At 42.2% G+C, this 12,333-nt stretch overlaps 1 protein-coding gene across 4 annotated transcripts in view; it reads left to right on the forward strand.

The window, feature by feature from the left end:
- LOC149180092 (sterol 3-beta-glucosyltransferase UGT80B1-like) overlaps nt 1-12,333 on the forward strand; it is a 392,913-nt gene that overhangs the window by 109,275 nt on the left and 271,305 nt on the right. For all 4 annotated transcript variants that reach the window (XM_089415891.1, XM_089415893.1, XM_089415892.1 and 1 more), the window contains one exon: nt 190-432. In XM_089415891.1, coding sequence (XP_089272017.1) covers nt 190-432 — 243 coding nt within the window. The remainder of the gene's footprint in view (nt 1-189; nt 433-12,333) is intronic.

Below are 12,333 nucleotides of genomic sequence, written 5' to 3' on the forward strand. Positions count from 1 at the left end.
TTTGACAGGTTATGGCTTTATGCTGACGTTTATTTTTGCATTCCTTGATAGTTGTATTTTTGTTCTTTAATGAAGTGCATGATAATCTGATATAATTCCATCACTTTGGCCATTCTCATTTTTTGTAAACTTGGATCAGTATGACATTGTACACTGTTTAAGTTCACAAATATCTTTGTATTTTTGCAGAAAAAACTTATTGAAAATCTTGCAAAAGTTAAGAAGGATGGGACTGTTGAGGTTGACGTTACACGCAGTGCTCCAGTGGCATCAGAATTGCTAGCACTAGATATGCCTGATACAAGACAGTATATCCTATCAGATGAAGAAGAGGAACAGAGTAAAGCAATCCCAAAGCTGAATATTGCGATGCTTATTGTGGGAACAAGGGGAGATGTTCAACCTTTTGTTGCTATAGCAAAACGCCTCCAGGTGTGTTTAATTACAGGCTTTACCTTTCTTGTACATGTGCAGATTGTATCTTCAGTTTGCCTTTTATTATTTTGCGCACTGTTCCTCCAAATTCATCCCTCTACTACTGGTATCTTACATAAAACGGGTTCAAAACAGGTTTTTATTTAAAGAATTTGATGAAGGATGTTTGGAAGTTTCTTCATGCGATTTCTATCTTGAGATGCAGATTACTGCTATTTTGGCTACTCTCTGACATAACATGAACACAGTTGTTTCATGCAGTTTTGATAACCATTAGTTACAGCATGAGAATACAAAGGTTAAAGGTTATTATCTTCCCCTGCTTGGCAAATGTGGCATTGAAAATTATTTTTGACAAGTGATATATTTAAGGACATCATCTCCAAGTGTGGAATGTGAATTCCGTTCAGAATTTACATTAGCTTATCTTAATATATAATTGCTGTTGAAATGATGGTGTGTAATATTCACCAATTACAGCAATTTAGTTTTTGCTGCTCTATGATATAACATCAATGAGGAGATGATTCTTACAGATTTGATAGGCATTTTGCACAGCATACAAAGTTAGTTACTATGTCACAAGGTTTATCAATCTTCAACCTTGAGGTTTGAATTTTGGCGAACCTAATTTTTTTTCTTCAGGTTTGGCGAACCTCCTGGACATTAACCAAGTCCATAGCTCAAGTTCATGACCTCATGTCAAGTTCAACTGAAGCTTGTAATCTATCCTTGCAGTTTCCAAGTCCATGATAGCATTTTTTTTGTTTATAGATGTTGATTTTTTACTATTTTATGCTATATTTCATTTTAAAGTTTATATATGTATATATAATATATATAGACGAACCTAGCCTGAACTGGAACCTGAACCGTGTGACTTAGGTTAGGTAGGTTCTTATCTTCTCCTGCAGCGGCATTTATTGCCTTCAAATTAGTTTTTTCATAATCAACTATTACATCTAGAATATATAATTGCTGTTGAAATGATGGTGTTTAATTTTCACCAGTCTGTTTATCATTCCAATAATGGCTACATCACAGAAATTTCACAATCCTATGTGAAATAAGTACAATTAGAGTGAAATAAACTTGGTGTCATAGGGAACGATGACTCAAGGTATATCTCTCTCCCACATGGACTGTTTTCCTGGACAAAAATGTTACACAGGACTATTGCCTCTAATTGTGAGTATAGAAACTTGTGACGTGTACTAATACCATCCTTGCTCTAAATATTTAAGTCAGATAAGATAATTTTATTAATTTCCAATGAATGACCACAAAAGTAGGTAAATGGGACTAAAGGATACATCCAGTACGAGTGAGTGCAAAAACAACTCCCAAAAAATGCCAAAACTAAATTTAGGATAAAATGAAGTAAAGAAGGATACAGCAATAGGACAGCATCATAAACATGTATGTAACCAGATCAAAGGCCCTGGTGATGTAGAAGACTAAGTGAGTAAGTCCGGGGCTGGAGGTCGATGATGTCAAGAATGTCCTAGTCTGATAATCAACAACGAAGGGGGTGACACTGGTGCTAGCTCACTATCAGAGTCCGCTGGATCCAATGAGGTGTTTGGCTGCACAATCCTGGGTGGGATGTAGGAGTGAGGGATACTCCTAGTCTTTGGGACCGAAGGAAAGAAACTCTGGATAAGTCTTTGACTGCTTTGCTGTGGCTAGGGAGGAGTTTGTCAGGAAGGGGAGCCTGAGAGGAGACTCGAGGTCTCACTGTTCTACTATCTGAAATACTTTGGAACATTGCTTGTCACTTGTTGCTTTAATCAACCTAATCAACTTGGAAGTATTATGTGATCATCAGAATTGTCCTCGAGTCAGGCAAGGTATGTAGGATCTGAGATCTATGTCTCAATATATCCCTATTGAAGAGGGCTAGGCATCTCTAGTCAGGATATTGGAAGAAGGTAGAGAGGGATCCTCTTGAATCTCTATAGAGGCAGTGGTAGTGCCCTCTAATCTCATAGTATGGGGGGCACCTAAAAATGAGGTGTTGCTCTATCTCTGGCTCTTGAAGGTGACACACCTGGCAAATCCTATCCGATCTTGGTATATGGTGGTTAGTTTTTGCTTAGAATCGAGAGAACCAACCCGAAGCTAGTCCAAAGGGATCCTGAGTGAGTGCATCCAATATCTGCACGTGTATGGGGGGCAGATGATGATGCCATCCTGTAACTCCAAGAAATGCTCAAGGTAGAAGGACATCTTTGTGCCCAGGCCCATGGGGGGGAGGGGGGTCCAAGTGACTTGAATGTACAATTTGGAGATATCCTCTCTGATGGACTAATTCAATTGTAAAATTCCTCCTTGGAAATTTCCCAAATACACTCTATGAACTTCTAAGTTTCTGTGGTTATCTTCAGGGACTAGTTTTGTCAAACAGTTCAGATGACAACTGCTGTAAGTGTAGATTTTATATTTTGTCCCAAGTGACATGTATAAGGTCATTGCAACAATGAAGAAAGTGTCAAATAGTTGAACAAACTTTATTTAAAAACTAAGAAATATACTTCTCATTGCTGATACAACTTTAAATGATAATAATTCTGAGCAAGAACAAGCATATAGTTATCTAGGCACAAATAAATACAGTGAATGAAAATCATATTGTACCTTGGAATATATGACTTAGTTGGATAGCCCTTTGAGTAGATTTATTCTCTAATTTTTATCACAATGAATGCTCCAAGAAGATGACTCCTTCAACGTACCATCTCTGTTGAAACAACACTCATGCCACTCTCATAAAACTCAACAAAACCCTTAATGTGAGAAGAATGGACTGATAACCACGTACGAAGTTGAACATCTGATCTTTGCGTTCCAAATCAACTAGGACATTCCATCAAACTCGACCCTATCTGAAGTGTATCCCACCAGCAATGTACAGGAAGAATGCAACCTCTCTATAGTGACAGAATCCACTCCCTTAATGGTACGGACTTGGACCCAATACAAGGAACGGGACTTGGCCCCCTAGATAGAACAAAATCGTCCCTTTGTGGACAAAACTTTGACCTCAACTGAGCAGAAAATGTACAGACCCTTTGGCTATAGAAACTCGAACTCAAACCCTTGAACTTTGACCCACTGAAGTATGGTAGTGCTTGGGTCACTTCTTTGGCAATATCTCCCTTTGGTTTGGCTTGAATCTCCACCTGTGAGAAGATATATAGAAAACACAATATTAGTAGATAAAATCAATTGATAACACCTCTTCAAACTCAATACCTCTTGCGAATCTTCACTCCATGAAAGCATAATGGTGAAATCTGAGTGGTTACACACTTGGAAACAAGTATGGTTTCTAGTTTCAACATTAAAGCTAGTTATGGCGGCTAGGGTTTTTCAAACCGTAAGCTTCTCTTTCAAAAACTCTTCAAGAACTCCTTTTCTCCAAATGCAAGTGAAAGAATGAGGAGAAACTCCTCACTTTTCTCTTTTTATAATTGAGTGGCCACTTTTTCTGCCATTTTACCCTTTTAATATTTTATTAAGTCACTTTAGGAGACTTTCACTTTATAAAATTAAAGTGATTTTTTATTAGCCTAGGATATGTCCCATTTTTACCCCTTAGGCAATTATAAAGTTTCTCTTAGGCGAATCACGTTCCCTTATTAATATTTTTCCCTCCCTTAGCCTACATGAACTTATTAGGCTAGCAGAAGTTAGAACCGATCTTAATTCTCCTAAGTGATCGGGGACATTACAGTCCTCTCCGCCCGAGTTTTCTTGCCCTCAAGCAACATCAACTTTGGATGTTTAAGCACGTGTTCGCCTCCCCATGTGGCGTCCTTAGCCGGTAGATTCTTCCATTTTACCAGTTTCTCTCTCACTATTCTTTTCCTCAACTTCTGCTCCTTGTTTCTAGAATCTCTCCCGAAACCAAGATTAGCTCTCCTTCCTCATCCAAAGGAGGGAGCTCAGTGGAGGTGACTCATGCTTTCTCAAGGCCCTCTTGGGGCACGATTCATGAAATACATTATGAATTTTACATATTTTATGAAGTGCAAGTTTGTAGGCCACTTCTCCCACTCGCCTCACGACTTTGTATGGCCCATAAAACTCGGGTTTCAGTTTCTCTGCTTAGTTTTGACCAATGACTGCCCATGAGGTTGAAGATGAAGATATTCCATCTCACCCACTTCAAAACTGCACTCCACCCTTTGCTTGTCTGCATATTGCTGTTGCTGGTTATGAGCCATTTGTAGGTTGTCCTTAAGGACTCGTAAGATATCTTGGTTCTATTGAATCTAATCTTTAGCCAAAGGGGCACGACTATCCCCAAATGTTCAATTTGCAAATCTTAGGGCACCATTATCTGTTTAGTGCTTTGAAGGGCGTCATACTAATTGATCCAGGTGGATATTCGTGGCCACTTGTCTATTCCACTTGGACCCCCAATAGTCTCTTTTAGTTTTTCGGTTTCCTTAATTGTAGTACAGTTTACTATTTTTGGCAGTTTTTTGGGTCCTGAACTTCCAGAACCGTTTTGAGGCCCTAAACAACGTTTTTAGGGAAAATAGAGATACCAGAAACATTCCAAACTGACATATCGGTTTGTTTTCAGCCTTCTCTTCAAGGTCTTCGAAACAAGGTATTATGATAGCCAAACGGAGATCATATGCCAAAGTTACGGCCCGGGAAGTTGATGTACCAATTTACCCAAACAGGGCCCACAATTTTGGCACTTCATCTCTTAGGGTTAGTTTTTTGGATGTTTAGGGTTTTCCATTGTTTCTCAATAATAAATAGGCCTTTGAGCCTCATTGTAACATAGTTCGGAGACATGTAGCCACCACATCTCTTCTTAGAGATAAGCTACCATCGCCCGAGCTAGTCTTATTTCCATTCTATTTGTAAGCATATTTCAATATTTGATATTAATGAAATGAAGTGTTATTTCTATTGCATCTTTGTATTTATGGTTATATCTGTAATTTGTTGCGTTCCTGTTTAAATCCGGATCAGTGGTATCAAAGCGGTTTGCTCTTTCTCTGTTTTTCTTTGCATGTCCCCAATGAGGTCGGGATGTAAGGAGTCAACGACTACCCAAGGGCGACGCATCTACTTCTGGCAGCAACTTTGGAAGCACCACACCCTTTAAGGTACAAGTTAACTTTGACATTCCCATATTTGAGGGTCAGATAGATGCAGACGCTGTAGATAAATGGTTAAATATGCTAGAAGGATATTTTTACGTTCATGATTTTTCCAGCCGGGAAAAGATCACTTTTGCACTTCTCAAAGCAGTTCCCCATGTCAAGCACTGGTGGGAAACCTGCTATGAGCAGAAGGATGAAAGTACGAATTCACTGTTTTCAACCGCACCCACTTGGAACTCGTTCCTGGATGCCATTAAGGAGCAATACTACCCTGTTGGGAGATATGAGGATAAATACATAAAGTGGACAATGCTGTGACAGGGAAGGGACCAAGATGTACTGAAGTTTACCAATGTTTTTCATACCCTTCACACGAAGTTGGGTATCAAGGATTTTGAGAACCATTTGGTTCTCAAGTACCGCGACTGCCTACACAGGTACATCCAGGATGAGATGGAGTTCCTGAACATCTCCTCGCTTGGCACGACATACCGATATGCTGTCAAGATCGAGCAAAAGTTTAAATAGAAGAAGCGAGACTTTGGATCTGCGAATTCGAAGCAAGGGAAAGGTACCCCCAAACCGCAGAACAAAGGACAAAGCCAAGGCGGGGTAGCGCAAGACAACCCGCCAAAGCCATAAGCAAAGAACAACACCGCAAAGCCAAAGAAGGACACGGGAAAGTGGTGTGAGTTCCATAAGAGCTCCACTCACAACACAAGTGAGTGTCGGGCCAAGCAGTCACTGGTGGCCGAACTAAAGGCTTCTTATCGGATGCATGTTCCGACTTTGAGTCAGAATCCGACAAGGGGAATGACAAAGGGAAGCAGATTATCGATGCGAAGCCCAACGCCACAATTGCCACCACGAAGATCCAGAAGGAGGAAGCCGAAGATCTAGAGGAGGAGCACCTCTTCCACTCCCAGATGTGGGTAAAGGGTTCCCCACTACAGTTCATTGTCGACAGCGGGAGCCAAAAGAACCTCATTTTGGCAGACATCGTGAAGCGGCTGGGCTTACCGACCACAACACATCCACAACCGTACACCATCGGGTGGCTTCACCAAGGATGAGATCTTCACGTGAGCCAACAGTGCTGCCTTCCATACAACATCAAGCCCTTCATGGATGAGGTATTATGTGACGTTGCTCTCCTTGATGTTTGTGATGTATTATTAGGCCAACTATACTTATGGAAGCGGCATTCTGTGTATGAGTCAAGGCCTCGTGCTATTATTGTTACTTTGGGAAATAAGTTGTACAGGATATCGGAAGTAGTACTGCCTACCGCCATCTCTTTGGTTACTGCAAAACAATGCAGTAAGCTCATTTCCAAAACTGGGAAATTTGTTTTCCTGATGATACGTCCTCGGGGAAAGAAGAAGAGAGTGGCCACGGCCTCCAGACAGGGCCCCTCCACACGACAACAACAGATGGGCAAGGTCGTGGAGGAGTACGAGGACATCATCACTTCCCCCGCAGGGGTGCCTCTGCACTGTCAGGTCAAGCACTCCATCGATCTAACCCCAGGTGCGCTGCTGCCCAATGGACCAATCTATCGGCGCTTCGTTCTGGAGAACGACAAAATTAAGACGTAGATTCAGGAGCTGCTGCAGAAAGGTCACATCCGGCCGAGTTCATCTCCCTGTGGGAACCTGATCGTGTTGGTGTAGAAGAAGGATGGGACTTTGAGACTTTGTATTGACTATCGGGCGCTGAACAAGATCACTGTTCGGAATAGGTACCCGATCCCACAGATTGATGACCTTCTAGACCAACTAAAGGGGGCAAAATATTTCAGCAAGATTGACTTGAAGTCAGGATATCACAAGGTACCATCGAACCCTCCAGTGTGTGGAAGACTGCCTTCAAAGCCAAGGAGGGCCTTTTCAATTGGTTGGTTATGCCTTTCGGGTTGACGAATGCTCCTACAACCTTCATGAGGTTGATGTATGACATCTTGCGGCCATTCACCAACTCATTTGCAGTGGTATACTTGGATGACATCCTGATCTTCAGCCAGAGTTGGGAAGAGCACCTCCACCACATCCGACAGGTTCTCCAAACACTATGACAACATGACCCAGGTTTAGTATCTGGGATACATTATTGATGAATGGGGGGGTGCATGTGGATCCAGCCAAGATCCAAGTCATCCGGGATTGGCCAGCTCCAACCACTGACAGAGCTCCGCAGCTTTCTGGGTCTTGCCAATTTCTACCGCAGGTTCGTGTTGGGATTCTCCCATATCACTTGGCCCTTGAGTCAAGTCACCAAGGGAGGAGCGAAAACAAAATTCTTTTGGTTTGAATCTCAACAGAAGGCATTCACAGAGTCGAAACATCGCCTCTGCTCTGCACCGGTGCTCACATTACCAGAATTGCAACAACCATTTGAGATCGAGACAGATGTCTCTGACTATGCTATTGGGGCAGTCCTTACTTAACAGGGGTATCCAGTGGCATATCACAGTGAGACACTTTCAGACACAGTCCGGAAGTATCCCACTTATGACAAAGAGATGTATTCCATTGTGTAGGCCGACCGACAATGGAAACATTACATTTTGGGGAAGGAAACGGTCATTCACACAGACCACTGGCCCATATAGTTCATACAAACGCAAGGGAAGTTGCATAATGATCGCCATTAGAAGTGGTCCACATACCTGCAACAGTTCCATTTGAATATCAAGTATAAGAAGGGTAGCACCAATAATGTTGCAGATTGCCTCAACCAACCACCGATCATGGCGTTAACCACTGTGCTCAACTATTGCGGGCACGGGACTTTTGATTGGCCACTTCTCTACAAAAGCGACCTAAAATTCGGCCACACATACCAAACGCTCTTGGAGGGTCAGCAAGTTCCAGATTTTCACCTCCAGGATGCCCTATTATGCCACCTGGGACACCTTTGTATTCCTTCAAGAGAGCGTCCCAAGATGATTTGGGAAGCGCACTACAGTCGGACCGCTGGGCATTTCGGGGTCAAGAAAACGGTGGCAGTACTGCAGAAGTATTTCTATTAGCCGAATCTTTGACAGGATGTCGGGAAGTACATCAGATCCTGCACTGCTTGCGCCATTGCCAAACCGACCATCAAGAAGCAAGGCCTCTATACTCCGCTGCCTACCCCTAGTCGACCTTGGGAATCCATCTCCATGGATTACATGTCAGGCCTTCCTTCTACTAAGCATGGCAACAATTGTGTTTTTGTAGTCGTCGACATATTCTTGAAGATGGCCATTATGGTGGCCTGCAAGAAGAATATCACAGTGGAAGCCACTGCTAAACTCTTCTTTGAACGAGTGTGGGTACACTTTGGGATCCCACAGTCTATCATCTTAGATCGGGATAGTAGGTTCCTCAGTACATTTTGGTCCAGTCTCTGGTCGATGCTGGACACCAAGCTCACTAAGTCCACATCTTTCCATCCCCAAACTGATGGCCAGACAAAGGTCGTCAACAGGATGATTGTACACATTCTGCGCATGTACAACTCAAAGCATCCACACACATGGGATGAGAGCCTCCCCTATGTCCAGCACAGCTATAATCGAGCTCTCCACAACTCGACTGGCCACAACCCTTTTCAGGTGGGCTTGGGATTCCAGCCACTATGTCCCATTGATGTGGCCATGCCATTTGCAGCTACTCATGCAAATTCGGCTCATGTCCAGTCCGAAACCGATAAGGCAAACAACTTCATTGAGCACATCCAACATATCCGCTAGCAGGTCCATGACATTCTGGAGAAATCAAATGCCAAGTACAAGCAATGACATGATCAACATTGGGTGCCACACAAGTTTTAGGTGGGTGACAAAGTCTGGCTGCATTTGCAAAAGGAACGCCTCACCAGAGCCTATCGAAAGCTTAGACCACTCCGATATGGTCCTTACACCATTTCCAAGGCGGTGGGAGACAATGCATTTGAGCTTAGCATTGCCTCATTCCTTGGCCTGCACCCAATGTTCAATGTGGATCGCCTTCGACCATACTTTCGACCATTGCTAGACACATCAGACATTGCGGAACAACTCACACCTACAGAGTAAAATCCAGATTGCATGGAACAAGCCACAATTGATCGGATCATGGACACGCAGATCAAGAACACTTGACAGCAAATGATCCAACTATATCGAGTTGTCAAAGCAGGCCAACTCCTTCACTAGGGCAAGTGGCTGACTAGGGACCAAGTTCAACAAAAGTTTCCTCATCTCATGGAGGAACTCAACGCAATGGGGACCATTGCTTCCTAAGGGGGGAGGAATGATCCAGGTGGATATTGGTGGCCACCTGCTTATTCCACTTGGACCCCCAACATTGTTTCTTTCAGTTTTTTAGTTTCCTTAATTGTAGCACAACTTGCTATTTTTGGCAGTTTTATGGGTCTTGAACTTTCGGAGCCGTTTTGAGGCCCTAAATGACGTTTTTAGGGAAAACTAAGAGACCGGAAACGCCCCAAGCCTGCTTGCCCATTTGTTTTCGGTCTCCTCTTTGAGATCTTCAAAACGAGGTATTATGATAATCAAACGAAGATCGTATGCCAAAGGTACGACCCCGGGAAGTTGATGTACCAATTTACCCAAACAGGGCCCACAGTTTTGGCGCTTCATCTCCTAGGGTTAGGTTTTTGGATGTTTAAGGTTTTCCATTGTTTCTCAATAATAAATAGGCCTTTGAGCCTCATTGTAACACAGTTTGGAGGCATGTAGCCGCCACATCTATCATCAGAGATAAGCTACTATCGCCCGAGCTAGTCTTATTTCCATTCTGTTTGTAAGCATATTTCAGTATTTGATATTAATGAAACGAAGTGTTATTTCTACCGCATCTTTGTATTTATGGTTATATCTGTAATTTGTTGCGTCCCTGTTTAAATCCGGATCACTAATAGACATGTGGAAAGTGGTGTTGTAGCTATTGAAATATAAGGTAGCTATGGGTTGCATTTTTCACCAAAACATTGAGAAGAAATCAAATTTAGACATCTATAAATCAACCCATCCTAATGCTAATGCTGCTTGTTGCGAGGCTATATGGTTTTGAAAATTGTTCTTTGACATTTTTGATCAAATGTTAAGAGTCGACTCTTATGTATTTTGATAATCAAAGTTGTGTGAAACTATCTGAGAACTCGGTGTTCCATGACAGATCAAAGCACATTGAAATCAAGTACCACTACACCTAGGATATTGTCCAGAGAAGAGCTGTGAGGCTTGAATATCTTCCTACTAATGAACAGGTTGCTGATGTATTGACAAAGCCATTGTCCTGGATGAAGTTTGGTTATTTCAGAGAACAACTTGGAGTTGTTAAGAACCCTTCTTTGATTGAGAGGGAGCACTGATTACATAGCATCATGGATATACCATCTCCCATAGGTTGTGTGTCGAGAGACATCGAGGTTCGATAGATGGATTCCTCCCGTAGGCTATGTGCTGAGAGACATTTTTGTCCGAGAGATGTACTAATGATTCCTCTTGTAGGTTGTGTGGCAAGAGACATTGTTGTTCGGGAGATGTACTGATGATTCCTCGTGTAGGCTGTATGCTGAGAGACATTGTTGTCCAGAAGATGTATTGATGATTCCTTGTGTAGGCTGTGTCGAGAGACATTGTTGTCCGGGAGATGTATTGGTGATTCCTCCTTTAGGCTGTGTGTCGAGAGACATTTTTGTTTGAGAGATGTATTGATATTCCTCTTGTAGGCTATGTGCCGAGAGACGTTGTTTTCCGGGAGATGTACTGATGATTCCTCTTGTAGGCTGTGTGTGCTAAGAGACATTATTGTCCGGGAGATGTATGCTTCTGTAGGCTATGTGATGAGAGACATTGTTGTCCGTGAGACACTTAGAGATGGATGCTATGTATCTTTCTTTATGTTGAGTTTGAAAGAGAGAGAAGCTTGATTGTGTTCTCTTCCTTAGGTTGTGGGCTGTAAGACCTATGGACAACTCGTGAAGATGGATCTCGAGAGAGATTGAAAAACTACCTCCCTATCTAAGAGGGAGTGTTGAAATATAAGGTAGCTATGGTTAGCATTTTTCATCAAAACATGGAGAAGAAATCAAATTTAGACATCTATAAATTGGCCCATCCTAACTTTACAAGTCGGCTCAATCAACCCTACAAGTTGGCTTCAAGAAGGACATCATGTCAATGCTACTAGGGCTAATTATCCCTCTCATGATGCCTATTAATAAGAGGTCGATGGCATTCATTTCACCCATCATCACATCAAGCAATTCGATCTGAAATCTCAAGCTAATTCAACCTTCCATTTCAGAGTATATCCACACGTGCGAGGAAGTCTACAAGGGTTCTTTTGACTGCAGTTCGATCTCCTTGAAGGGCTTATTAATACAGTGACTTGGATCATCTATACATCTGTTTTGTTATCTCTTTTTGTGGCCGAAAATTGCAAAGAGGCTCGCTCTCCTTTTGTGACATCATTCTGAAGTTGACCGAGGTATTTTTGGACTTATATTTTGGGCAGTTCGTTGAAGATTACAGTGGAAACTTTGGCCTCCCATCACAATGACTTCATGTTTTTCTTGACTAAAGTATAAAGAAGCAACAATTTACATTAATAGAATTCTAGTCATTGCAACACTAGAATTTCAACAGTAGTAGTGTTCCATAAGATGCAACCGCTAAACCCATGCCTTTTTTTGGCTAGATACATAATTTTGGAGATAGCCCTCCAACCACTTGTTGACTATCTCGATTGGACCATTGGTCTGTGGGTGATGACTAGTG

Source organism: Pinus tabuliformis, chromosome 3_2, assembly GCF_031772625.1.
Source record: "Pinus tabuliformis cultivar Carrire ecotype Pingquan chromosome 3_2, CPIR1, whole genome shotgun sequence".
NCBI lineage: Eukaryota > Viridiplantae > Streptophyta > Pinopsida > Pinales > Pinaceae > Pinus > Pinus tabuliformis.